Source organism: Lolium perenne, chromosome 6 (assembly GCF_019359855.2).
Source record: "Lolium perenne isolate Kyuss_39 chromosome 6, Kyuss_2.0, whole genome shotgun sequence".
NCBI classification, from domain to species: Eukaryota; Viridiplantae; Streptophyta; class Magnoliopsida; order Poales; family Poaceae; genus Lolium; species Lolium perenne.
Window position 1 is genome coordinate 81,707,909 of NC_067249.2, and position 13,432 is coordinate 81,721,340.

The 13,432-nt window shown below is 40.6% G+C and overlaps 1 protein-coding gene and 1 long non-coding RNA gene across 16 annotated transcripts; both read left to right on the forward strand.

Annotated features, from left to right (window-relative positions):
- Positions 1–373: 373 nt before the first annotated feature.
- LOC127307833 (uncharacterized) lies at positions 374–5,395 on the forward strand. Of its 12 annotated transcripts, none has more exons than XR_011747000.1 (8): positions 374–579; positions 974–1,175; positions 1,628–1,860; positions 1,958–2,052; positions 2,175–2,214; positions 2,639–2,764; positions 3,378–3,487; positions 4,971–5,395. It is a non-coding gene; the product is annotated as an uncharacterized lncRNA (long non-coding RNA). The 12 variants fall into 12 exon arrangements; XR_011747007.1 differs by lacking the exon at positions 374–579 and adding an exon at positions 4,117–4,158 and having other exon boundaries at positions 695–1,175; XR_011747002.1 differs by lacking the exon at positions 374–579 and having other exon boundaries at positions 695–1,074; positions 1,146–1,216; positions 1,620–1,860.
- A 1,992-nt stretch (positions 5,396–7,387) lies between these two features.
- Positions 7,388–13,244, forward strand: LOC127307835 (nuclear poly(A) polymerase 4). Of its 4 annotated transcripts, none has more exons than XM_051338616.2 (12): positions 7,388–7,836; positions 7,933–8,010; positions 8,396–8,503; positions 9,942–10,004; positions 10,086–10,247; positions 10,527–10,640; positions 10,718–10,780; positions 10,854–11,183; positions 11,258–11,422; positions 11,585–12,506; positions 12,622–12,700; positions 12,794–13,244. In XM_051338616.2, exons 1-10 carry the CDS (start codon positions 7,705–7,707, stop codon positions 12,485–12,487), a joined length of 2,118 nt encoding a protein of 705 aa, XP_051194576.1. In that variant the 5' UTR covers positions 7,388–7,704; the 3' UTR covers positions 12,488–12,506; positions 12,622–12,700; positions 12,794–13,244. The 4 variants fall into 4 exon arrangements, with proteins under 4 accessions (XP_051194576.1, XP_051194574.1, XP_051194575.1 ...); XM_051338614.2 differs by having other exon boundaries at positions 7,389–7,836; positions 12,653–12,700; XM_051338615.2 differs by having other exon boundaries at positions 7,389–7,836; positions 12,662–12,700.
- Positions 13,245–13,432: the final 188 nt, after the last annotated feature.

Here is a 13,432-nt window from a genome sequence, read left to right on the forward strand (position 1 = left end):
CGCCTATATCCCCACGGGGCCGGATGCCCTTCCAACCCATGTCTATGCGGATCCTATTGAGATGACCATGAAAGAGCTCAACGGGGTTGATCGCTTCGTTGATATGGTGATCCCATATTCTTTCAAAATCTCTTCCGTGTAGATTCTTATATAGTTTCACCGTCATGCTCATGTTACCTTCTCGCTGTCTGGCAGGACAAAAGGTTTATCTTCTTCGGCTTGTGACAAGCTTTGTTGGTTTCTCGTTGATTGCAATTGTCCTGGTGCTTCGCAACTCCTAGGTAGTCTACTCTCGAGTCATGGTTGCAGCGCCCGGTTCGACGAGGTGCAAGGCCCCAAGCGCCCGGGATGGCCCCTCAACCTCGCTCGTGAGGTGGGTGGGAGATGGAGGTGCCGCTAACTTCCTCATCCACAACATCAGGCTTTCTGAGGCGGCCCTCCGCTCTCGCTCAAGCCACTGCAGCCTCGAGGATCAAATCTTCCTAGGGGAAATGTCCACAAGCAGAGAAGGGATGGCACGACCTGTGCGGAGGCAGTCGTCGTCATCCTTGGCATCCAGCTGAGCGCCTCGCCAGAGAGGTGTACCTCTCCCTTCCAGCCATCCTCTTACAATGATTTTATCTAATTCATGGGAATTCTCGAACGACGAGGATAAAAAGTTTCCTTTTGCTGAATTGAAGCATAAAATGTATGCTAGATTTAAAGTAAATCCTATATTAGATGCTTATTGATATTTGCATCCCTCTTTTTCCTAATATTCTGTGATGCATTTCTTGTTGATTCCATTTAAGTGGTACTTCTTTACAACTCTATCTATAAATCCTAGAAGCTGAGTTGATTCTAGGCGGGTGTTTCTGCAGACATCTTGTTTATTTTCTTGGTATGTTGTATTCTTGTTGGCTGCGGGCTCTATAAATGCCATTCATGATCCATTTAACTTTACCTGTTAATAACTTTGATTTGAAATGACGAGGCAACCTCGGGTGGGAGAAGGAACAACATCACGTCGAGAAGGAGGGGCCATCACACGATGCGTTGTGGATCACAAGGATAAATGTGACCAAATTGTTCATGGTAGGACATGTTCAAAGTCATGATAAAAGCGACCAAATTGTCAAAAACCGTGATGTTCGCTTTGTGTTTAGGAGCACAAGATGTATGTCTCCTGATCAAAAGCAAGTGGTTTCTTCTGATTTCCATCGCCTTTCCTTTCCAGGTTTTGCATGTTTGTTTCATTCAATGTTTTTGTATGATTGTTTCTCCAACTAACATGGTTTTGTCAGAATTTAACCAACTTACCCCATACGGTGAAGTTAAACAGCATGCTCTCGTGATTTGTTATATGCCAACTGAAGAATATATATGTTGTTATGTGTCACTGCAGAATAATATATATGCACACTATAGTTTATTATGGACATTTTACACTATGTCACAGTTGCTTCAGATTACGTTCCTATTAGAGAAGGTTGTCGTATCACGTAGATGTTTAAAGAGCATGAGATGAGAAAATCCAAATGAAATGTTTTCATATTACTACATGTTTGCTAGCCAACAGTGTTGTTTGTTATGGTGTCCAACATACCAGCCCATGAAACCAATTAACAGTAATTGTGTAGCCATGCAGGTGAGTCATGCAAAGCTAATACAAGATGGTGCGCTCGAAATGGAGGATTTAATTTGGTATACGACTATATGTTATAGAAGCTTGCCAAAAACAAGCACAATAGCAGAAATCAAATGAAAATTACTCTAGGTGGAAGAAGCTACTACTCCAGGCCTGACTGAAAGAAAGAAGTATTTTATACCTTAGTTGGATTTAATTACTACCATTGATATCTTCTTTCACCGACTTGACAGGTTATTTACGATATAAGCTGCCTCATATGATTCAAATTTACCGTTCTGCTATAAATTATATGTGCTGACGTTTTTATGTTACTTGGCTGCCTTGTAGATGCTGAGTTAAGACCTTTAATGTTTGGGTTTGGGTGGCAGGGGATTCTTGCATTGTCGGACATCAGACAGCATTTGGTGTTGTAGGAGTGTCAGGTAATTGTAAACTACATCTTGTGATGCAGATGATGGTACACGTTGGGCTGTTGATGCAATATGAACCAACGCTTGGTGAAATTTGCTTGGCTAATATAGTATTCTTTTCTAAAATTCCCAAGCCTGGCAGGGTACATTTGGCGAGGTTCTGAAATTATGTGGGTATGTTTTCAGAGACTTATATACATCATTATTATTATGCATGATTTGTACTGTGTTCAAACCAGAGTGTTTCTTTTATTGGCTGCTGTGTGTTATGTACTTATGTGATACACTTATGACAGTATTAGATGAACCAGACCTATATATGTTAGAATCTATGTTATGCATAGCTAAACGGGGAAGCTATCATGAGCCTCATGGTTTAAAGTCAATAAATATCAATCATATATGGTTACAATACAGTCATGGATACAACTTATGGTTACAATACTATCTTGTTTTTGTGTTTGAGCCACTGTGACAGCTCTTCTTCTCAAGCTATGGCCTCATAGACTGAAATTTTGGCTAATTAATTTGTTTGCTTGGTTCCTACATTTGATGTATTGTTTAAAAGAGGTGTGTTTTAACTTCTATTTTTTTGTAGAAGAGTATTGCATACTCAGCTACTCCAATCGTTTGGGGATGGTGGACTTGATTGCTGAATCAATGGTGCCATGTCATGCCCCCTATATTACCTTTGCCCAAATCAAAGTGCATATATTTCCACGAGGTTTGTTGTAATACAATACAAGTCTTTTGGGCTACGCTGCATTCCTAGAAGATGCTACATTGATATATTCTGCCGCATTTAGATATTTTTTCATTGAATAAAATCGTTCAAGATCTATATATCTTGTCTGGTTTTTCTTTTTTGTGGTTATTATTAGTTCTTATCGTGCATTTGGCATGCTGAACTTGATTCCCAGAAAATGGTGTTTGGTTTCTTGTTTTCCGGGGTTTTCATTTTCAGAAGTTTAATGTTGATTTATATTTTAGGTCAAAACTAAAATTTTGTTGCACTGGTTCAGGATAGTTTGCGGGGTTCAATACAGATAACAAGGAATTTCGAAATGATATAATGAGGCTTAAGCTAGGGCATGCATACCATCTTTACCACTGAATCTTTGCCTGGGAGATATTAAATGAACTTACCCTATTTCCTTTTTATTAAAAATTTACCTAATTACATTTATACTAATTGGCACACGTCTAATATATATCCTGAAGATCTGTAAGCCTACCACTAAGATAATGTGCCGCATTCTAGACCAACGTGGACCTCATAACGGTTAGGCGCCTGCCTTTTCTTCTTCTTAGAATGCATCTTACGTCTTGCATTCCAGGTACCTCTCAACTCTAAATTTACTAATCAAAGAAGTCAAAGCTACACTCCAGCCACTGAACTGGGTTTTACATCATTGCGGATGCATGAGTGTGTCATTGGACTGTCATGGTATAGCTTTCTCCTTCTATCGAGATACTGCATTTTCCGGTGCTTCAGTGTGTTATGTAGTCCTATACTCATTGATCTTTTTCCAGTGCTTCTGTGTATGCAACTTAGTGTTTTGATTAGAGATTGATGTCAACACCCCATTACAGAGCTGCTTCATTTCCTAGCATTTAAAAATTAATGCGCATGTTTAGAAATAAAATAAATACCTTAGTTATTGGGAACTTTTTGGAAAACCTATGAAAAAGAAGGTATATGATCTGTTTCTCCACTCTTATATATAAAATTCTTTTAATCCTTTCTTGTTTGAATGCTTTAGTGGTCTTCTCCAGTTTTGTAGAAAGCTAATGGACCAAGTAAGTAGTTTCAGAGGCACGCCCATAGTCAACAAATGTCTCATTTGGTGATTTATTCACCATTGATAAGCGAGGAGATTGTGTGGCTAAAGCTTCAACATCCGTTACTACCCAAGAGCTGCAGTTCAATGGTCAAAATGTTAGGATGTTGCATAGTCAAAACAAAAATAACAATGAGCCTGTGAAATGAGTAAAACACAACCTGTAACTTCACATATTATGGAAAATCCTTGATATTCCTTAAAACTCTATTTCATTTGTTTTGTTCCTTTTCAGATTTGTTGGTATTATTTGCAAGAGGCGTGTTTTATCCAATAGGTATAATATATTTTACTTGTATTTTTCTGAAGATTATTGTAGCGAAGACGTTTGTCAAAAGTATTCAGTATTTACAACCCATGGCATGTCCCATCTTAAGCCCCTCGAATTGACTTGTAATCACACACCAGACTGGTGTATCGGCATTTGCCGTAAACTTTTACTCAATCTATATAATTCGTTAGTTCCATTTCAGCTTCCAAAACATTTGTTGGCTATTTAAAACTTTGGCAAAGCCCCTTCTCGTATATAATGGCTGGGAGTGTTAGAAGGTACCACGACACTACAACTAAGCATCAGAGTGTTGAGTACATTGATTATGAGTAGAAGGATTTTAAGATAAATATGGTAGTGTCTTACCAATCATGTGGCATTAGCTATTGTTTTGTCCATTTCTTTTTGCTAGCCATTTATCTCTCCCCTACAGTGTAATTTTTGTATTGTTTGTATCACAAATATGAAATTAGCACAGGATAATGATGTGTTTGAAGAAAAACACATGCTACAGTTAGTAAACTAGAGGTGAGGAGGCTATTTCAAATACTGTGGTCGAGAGCGCTCGAGACTTCGATTATGGAGGCCAAATATTATGGCATATTCTGTTATTATATAGAGCTAGCTAGCTTCAATTCAATGGGTGACAGGTGAGCAGGAAAAGAGTGTAATGATATAGTCTTGGGAGGGAGAGGAGAACTAGGTGTGGATTTTAAAGTAGTAATCAATCTTGGGCCATTCATGCGGTTGCTTTGATTGTACCATGCATGACAAATTTAGAGTAAATAATCTTGGGTTGGAATTGATGACTGCTACAGACAGATAAAAGGGTTGTCGTACACAGCACTGTGCTTGGTTTACCTTGGGCTCATCATCAAGGATGATGGCAGCAGTCGGGCACTCGGGCCTGAGGAGGCGGTGCTGTCAGCGAGTCTCCGCCGGAGGAGGCGAGGACCATCATGATGTTTCATAACTTCAAATCATTCAGTAATTGATGTTTAGGAAATGTATTAAGAGCATCGTGCGAAGTTCATGATTGTTTGACTCAGTTATGAAAAATGAAGCAGATGAGCATTCCATGTATTCTTGTTTGTAGCACAGTATAAGGGCAATAATTTTTAGATGGTCGGCTTATTAACATTAACATTTGTTAAACAATGGATATGTTGCTCGGTCCTTCACCGTACAACATGCTTCAAAGGGTGGACCATATCACCATCCTCAATCCATGAGTGTGGTAGCATCCGGTGCTTCATGCGATATTCCATATGTTTACGTCACAAGCCGAAACACAAGCCTAAAAAATGTCGAAATGTCAGATATCTGTTTAAACTTGTCTCAAGCATTCACTTCAAGAACATGGGAGTTATGAAGTTGTTGCGTCCATGAGTGTTCTATCATCTACGTTTGTCCTCTGAACTGGTTGATCGTCAATCAAGTGGAAGCAGTTTGGTGATACAAGATGAAGAATTTTATATCATTCCGCTCAGGAGATTTCATTATCTTTTTAGGCGACGCTTAATTGTGATGTTTGAACTCAAGTTCTATTTCTTATATGGATCTGGTATGAAAATTGGACCAGTAGCCCAAGTGGCGTTAGGGACATTTTCCCATTTCCTTTACTGGTTATATCTTGTGCCTCCAAGATTAATAACCACCACTAATTTTGTTAGCTCTGTTACACAATACTTAGAATTATCTTCTCAAGACAAGGCAAAATAAGGAGCAGATTATCCCAATCATTTCAAGACCAACCTTGGTATATGCACAAGTGGCACACCCGTCCTAATTCCGTCTCAATTCCGGCATACCTGACCTAATTCCGTCTCAATTTTGGCACTCACCTGCACCAATACATTTTAAATAGGCACTCACCAGTATGAATACTGCCCAAATGAGCAATTTGAGAATTGATGTTACATTGAAAAGGAAAAAAACCACCTGTTCGCAGTTATTGTCATTAGTCCAATATTTTCGCCTCAAAATAAAATGTATCAAATATATCTTTATCCAAATATTTTTTGTATTTACATGATTTATTACTTTAATATATTAAGTGCCAATGATTAAGTACTTTGTTCATTTAAGTATGAGCAAACTTTTGGTGACATCATGCCACATGTCCATCAATAATATGGTGGAGGAGCTTATACAAAAGCATAAAAGCTGAAAAAATAATGCAGAATCGTACTAAATTGTCATATCTTACTACATCATCTCAATGGGATGGTGTGTCTGCAAGATACTAAAGTAGTTCAATTCCGGGCTAATTCTAAATACTAAAATAAGATAAAATTTATGGTTTAAATTTTGACTTGATTCTGCCATTTGCGCGATATCACACGTCTTATGCTGTGTTTTGTTCTACGTCTTTTTTTAGCACACAGTCACATATGGTGATACTTTCGGAGAAAGTAGTGTAGATTCAAAGATACAACATAGCCACGTCCATAATTTTCTTCACATGTTTTGGAAACTCAAATGTGCAAGTAAAACGAAATAAGAAATCGCAACCACTTTTCGGTCATAGCAACTGGATTGCCCAAAGGAAAGTGGAAGCGATATCGAGAGCACTACCCAAATGAAAGTACAAGGGCCGTCGAGGCTATTATACCTCACCATGGGACGCCCCGTCGGATACTATTCTACTCGATCCAAAAGCTCTACTCCAACCTCGGATGATGTTGTAGCTCACCTGGATGGCCATCCAACCCGAATGCCCTCCCTTTACCACTACGGTGATGACATCGGCAAGAAGAGTACAGCTCCGCTCCAAGCCTCTGATATTAAAATAAGCCAAAACTTATGGTTCAAATTCTTATTGAATTATGCTATTTGTGCAATAGCACAACGCGGTAATTCGGTACTAAAATAAAAGAAACCCTATGGTTAGCCTTTGTCATTGCGCGATAGCGCAACGGGTCATCTAGTGAATGAAACCCATCACGTGTCTAGTTGGTGGTACTACCGTGTCGTTCCTATACAAATTGAACTTGTGTTTGCTTTGTACATAACAGAGATGCAGCTTCCTTCAAAAAAAAAAACAGAGATGGGTATGCTGGTTTTCACAGGGTCGCTTGCGCGAACGTGGTTCTAACAGACCAGTGGAGGGGCTGGTTTCGGTTTTTTCCGGTTCAACCGGCGGTCCGGTCCGGTTTTTCAAACTATGCTGTTAAGGACTGTTAACGCTTATCGCCTTCCCGTTTCCGCCTGCCGAACACGTACACGGCAAACACCTCGCCCCCACCCACGCACGACTCCCAATTTCATTCGCATCCGTCCTCAACCTCCTGCCTCCTCCCCCCGCCGCCGGCCGCCGCTCCGACATTCGCACGGCGGGCTTCGTATCTTCAGGATTGCGGGGTCCTGGATTCGCCAGCCTAGGGTTCCGGCGAGCGAATCTAGCGGTCGATCTGAGTCAGGGGAGCGCAGGGCGCAGGTATAGGGTTCGCGGTCTGCCTGATTCCGATTCTGCGCTCATTCCGACGGGGGGTACCCAGCCGCTTGCCCGCGCTTGCGCGCGTCCCGCGTCCGTGTTTGCGCGGCTCAATCATGGCGGGATCTGTGGGCGCGGCCAAGGCGGCGTCTCGGCCGTCCCCGAAGCGGTACAGCGGCATGGATCCGCCACTGTCTCTGGCGAGGCCGACCGTGTTCGACCTCCAGAAGACGGCTGAGCTCGAGAAGGTCAGCATTCGTCCCTAATTGCTTATTATGTTGTGCTAACGTATCTGTGGTCCATTGTGATGATAGTGTGTTGCCTTTTGTGTTACGTGACCGCAGTTCTTGGTTGATATGGGCCTTTACGAGGGGGAGGAGCAGTCTGCGAAACGGGAGGAGGTGCTACGGGAGATTGATGCGGTAAGTAACCCCTCTCGTCGCTTGCTACACCCCGTACTTACTTGATACTAGTTGTATATGGCATAATATAACTTTCTTTATGTAAAACTGTGGCAGCATTGCCGTTTCAACATTTTTATTTAATTGGAAAGGGCTGCCTTGCAAGACCATTTTGATAGCTATGATATATAGATTGGTAATGTTTCATGTGGGCACTGTATCTCCACATGATTCTTGGTATTGCAGTTCAGTACTCAGACATGATAATGTTCGATTAGCTTTATTTCTGTTACCATTTTTCTACTTCAGAAATAGCATTCCTATTTTGTAGTGTTGTGTTAGGTCTTTTTCTTTTTTATTCCGTGCAGTTACTCTAACATGTACAAGCTTTTCATTGGTTTTGCAGATAGTTAAGGGATGGGTGAAGCGGTTAACTAGTCAGAAAGGGTTTTCTCAGCATATTGTTGAAAAGGCAAATGCAGTTCTTTTCACCTTTGGATCTTACCGATTGGGGGTAACTCCTTCTTTTTCTGCCTTTTTCTTTTATTGCATACACCTCATCCCCTTCGGGCTCAATTGTTTTTATGATTGATGACCTTATATTCATATTAATGTGAATCATGCGCCACCAAATCATAATCACCTAAAATTTATCATAGTTTAGTTTCCACTGTTACAAACTTTACTTGTTTTTTTTTTCCCATATGGATGCTTTGTGATTTTGTAGGCAATTTCAACCAAATTGCCCCCCCCCCCCCCCCGTACTTAAAGCCAGTTTGCATCATAACCTACTGCCGAACTGCTGCTGCCTGTTGGACACTTGGGCTGCTGTCACTTTGGCACTGCATTCCTCTGATATTGCATAGTTTATGTCAGGGTGACATTATTCCTCTTCTAGACGGTGGATAACAAATGTAAAGTCAAGATCAAGTGCTACAATTGTTTATGAGAAGGTTGCTATAACTAGTTCTTGTGATCTATAATTAATCACAGCCATTCCTCTTTAGTCCAATGGGCGAAACAAGTAATGCCACTGTAATTGCTACACATTATGTGAGAGGATAAAAAATGTGATTGTGATTGGATAAGTATGTGGACCAGCGGAGTAATTTTCGTGCCCTTACTGTGTACAATTAAGAGGGAGAAACAGGTCACACAATAAATGATCAAATAGCACCTGTTTGGTGTGATATGAGCTAAAACAACAAAATTTTAAAAACAGTGGTCATACATTCAACTTCTACACTTTTTCATTAATTGATGATATACCAGAATCATGCAATAATTGTCACCGAGATAAGAATTGAGTTAGAAGGAATTTGGAGCTATGAATTGTTTCAGTACATTTCGCAATCTGGTACTGGAACAGAAGCTGCTTGGTTGGTGCTGAAGGTATGTTCCTCGTTGCAAGGAAACCTGACAGATGATTAATCCTGGTATGTAGGAAGGCACATACAGTGGAATAGTTTTTGAGGTTTGAAGTTTTGCATCTTTTCAAACAACATTCTTAAACATCACTGTAAGCAATAATAATAGCAGAACTAGATAAGAACCATTCCTAACCGTAAGTGGCACTGACACATACCCCCTCCATGCCAAATAATTGAAGTTCTAGGTTTGTGATAGTTTGACTTGGGACAAACCTAGAACTTCAATTATTTTGGTACGGAGCGAGTTACTTATATCTTTATCTTCTGATCTATGTAGTGAACTCACATGAACAAGGGGTTTCTACAGTGTAGTGATTTGATTGCCAGTTCCTGTGCAGCAGCTCTCCATGCACCTTTCAGCATAACACATAAATACATACTTTGCTTAGTTTTATGTTCTGATACGTACTTGCATAAGTTGCTGTAAGCCTGTTACAGTATGGTTTCTTTCAGCCTTCCTGGGTAATATTTCCCCTGTTGGCAAATTTAACTGCGTGTACTTCATAATGACCTCTTTGTTAGGTTCATGGGCCTGGAGCAGACATTGATATCGTATGTGTTGGACCTTCATATGTGAAACGAGAGGTGAAGTCATCTGTCTTTTGCATAAAACTTACTTTCTATAAATTACATATATCTTCATAATGAATGCTAATATTTTTGCAGGATGATTTCTTTGTGGCACTACATGACATATTGGCACAAATGGAAGAAGTGACGGAACTGCAACCTGTACCTGATGCCCATGTACCTGTTATGAAATTTAAGTTCCATGGAATGGCAATTGACCTTCTCTATGCCAGTGTATCACTTTCAGTAATACCACCAGTAAGTGTGCATTTTATTTAGTACTTGTTTGTCTTCTTAAATACTTCTGCTCCACCTGTAATAGTATACTGTTATGCATACCAAGTATGCAATGCACTTGAGGTATAAGGTATTGCATTTGACTGCTCAAGTCTTTTCTTTTGTGAGCTTCCCTGCTTTAATGTCCCTAACAGTCGCACACCGCAATAGTTTTGGAAATTATGATAAGACCTGCTAGTTTAGAATGGTGACGCAAGTTTAACTTGGGAGCACCCCCTCCTCTATGTAACATTCCTGCAGGATTTCAACATCTCTGAAGGATCTGTGCTTAGTGGTCTTGATGAAGCAACTGTCCGAAGTCTTAATGGGTGCAGGGTGGCAGACCGGATTCTTCGACTTGTTCCTAATGTTGAGGTTATTTAATTCAGGAATTACTATTTTTTATGTTGTACTGCTTTACTTTGTCATTATAATAATTAGATGCTTTGTAGAACTTTCGGACAACACTCAGGTGTTTGAAGTACTGGGCAGAGAGAAGGGGCGTTTATTCCAATGTAAGCATGGTTTTATCATCTATGATCCATTTAATTTGTGCGTGAACCATGATGACATAGTATTCTCTGTTAGGTTACTGGTTTCCTTGGCGGTGTCAACTGGGCCATATTGGTTGCTCGTATCTGCCAACTCTATCCTAATGCTGTACCAAGTATGCTGGTTTCAAGATTCTTCAGGGTTTTTACACAGTGGCAGTGGCCGAACCCAGTGATGCTTTGTGCCATTGAGAATGACGACCTTCGTTTTTCTGTCTGGGATCCACGTAAAAATCCTCGTGATAGATCTCATGTTATGCCCATCATTACTCCAGGCTATCCTTGCATGAACTCTAGCTACAATGTTTCTAGCAGCACATTGAGGGTTATCATGGAGCAATTTAAGCTCGGTAATAAAATTTGTCAGGTACAAACAATTCATACCTTCACATGTCAGACGTACTGTTCAGGACAATTCATCATTGCTTATCGTTGATGCAGGAAATTGACCTTCATAAGGCCAGTTGGGCTGTTTTGTTTGAGCCTTTAAATTTTTTTGAGGCATATACGAAATATTTAGTGGTTGACATTGTTGCGGACGATGATGATGATCTTCGGCTTTGGAAGGGATGGGTTGAGTCTCGACTGAGACAGCTGACTCTGAAGGTTGCCCTGTTTCTTTAGTTCTTCATTGTTTATCAGCCTTAATTCTAACTGCAGTTTCTCTTTGTGATCATATATTAGAAACATACATTATCAGATTTATGTTAGATCAAGATATTGCAGAATACCTTTTCCCCTGTAGTAATTTTTCTTTATAAAATGCAGATAGAGCGGGATACTAAAGGAATGCTGCAATGTCATCCTTACCCATGTGAGTATGCAAATCCTTCAGTACAGTGTGCTCATTGTTCCTTCTACATGGGCTTATCAAGGAAAGAAGGTATGAAAGTACATGGGCAAAAATTTGATATCCGTGCAACGGTAGATGAGTTTATGCATGAAATTGGAATCTATCCATTGTGGAAATCTGGAATGGATCTTGCAGTCACCCATGTCCATAAGAAGCAGATCCCGCATTATGTGTTTGAACAGGGTTACAAGAAACCTTGTCCGCAGTTGCATGCAAACCAGCAGGAGCAGTCTGATAGAAATGACACTGAAGATGGCACACCAACAGCATCTCTGGATGGCCAACTTAAGAGAAAGTGCGATTTTGATGGAGCTGGTCAGGTCGAATCAGGTAAATCTATTAAAAGGTCTTCAGTAAGCTCAGGCTGCGAGGAAAGTCCACCTGACTCTGGAAACATTGTTAGTCAAAGTGTATGTGAGAACCCAGTCAAATCAGTTTCCAGTGTTCTCTGTAATGGAGTTCAGAATAGTCCGTTGCATGGTGATGTAAATCTGGAATCAGCAAACTGTTCCAATTCACCCCATGGATCTGAGGTGTCCGCAGCATCAGGCACGAGCTGTGCAGCCATGGAAACAGTCGACATGATTGATGAAATTGCCGGTCCTGAAAGCTCAGTGCCATGTGTTATGAGTGGTGCAGTTCAGGCTATGGCAGTGCACACACCTATAAAATGTGTGGCTCAGAAAGATGAACCTAAGTTCCAGGGAATTGATAGATTGGTAAGCAGTAATTGTGCGGAGTCTCTGGAGGAGGCAGAAACACTCGCTGGGAATTTACTTAGTGAGAATATGCACCCAAGTGGGAATGGAGTGATTTGAAGTGGCCTTCCATATAGAGGTTTTGCTTCTTATGCATTATCCTTGTTCAAATTATCATTCTATTTCCCTTATTATCTACATTTTGCTCATGTTATTTCATTTCCGTTCTATTTAATTTTTTTTTGTCTTCAAAGCTGAACGATGTGACTGAAGTAGTTTCTAAAGATCATGCAGGTGCCAAATTCGGTGTGTCCAGCAGAAAGCTTCGATGAGGCATGTCTTGAATCATAATCCTCTGTTTCATTTAGCATCTAAAGTGCTCTATTTTGTTCACACTGCTGTTTGGTACCTTTTTTTCAATGGCAGTTCTCATCTGTCCTGAACTGTGCGAGGAGAGGATAACCAAAGGAAACGATGACTGCTGACTACTGAATGGAATCAGAGGTTTCATCGCTGTGGTCGGTAAGTTTATTTACTCACAAAGATTCCTTCCGAGTTCTGACACAGATTTTGTCAGAAGGGAGTCTTGAATGAAGCTGGTGCCGGTGCCGGGGCTGGAATGCTCAACCAGCCTTGGAGAAATTGTCCCAGATGCTTCTGACCAGGACAAGATGTTGTCCGGAACTCCAAACCATGTACCGATTGCATTACTTGATCTTAGTATACAAAGTTGTCACCATGTAAGCTGTACAGAGATGTACCAGTTACATAGGTTTAGGTCAGACTTAGGTAGCTTACAATCAGTTTTGGTCATTGAGAATGTACACACAAATTACACCTATGTCAATTTTGAAATTCTGGAAGCTTTGTCTACTCATTCCTGATTGCATTATCATGTTCCTTATCCAAATAAGGGCTTGTTCGGTTAATCCAATTCTAAGTGGATTGGAGTGGTTTGTAGGGAATTAGGGGGGATTTTGACTTGATCCCTGGACTTGAAACTGACTGACGAGGCCTAATTGATGGCAGCCACATTCAGAGTTTTGAACTTGCTCTCCAGCCGTG

Excerpts from the sequence above, each read along its gene's own strand:
- LOC127307835 (XM_051338616.2), top strand. The coding sequence starts at position 7,705 with ATGGCGGGATCTGTGGGCGCGGCCAAGGCGGCGTCTCGGCCGTCCCCG. Across the intron at positions 7,837-7,932 it reads AGACGGCTGAGCTCGAGAAG|TTCTTGGTTGATATGGGCCT; the intron begins GTCAGCATTCGT and ends ACGTGACCGCAG. Across the intron at positions 10,005-10,085 it reads CTTCATATGTGAAACGAGAG|GATGATTTCTTTGTGGCACT; the intron begins GTGAAGTCATCT and ends ATATTTTTGCAG.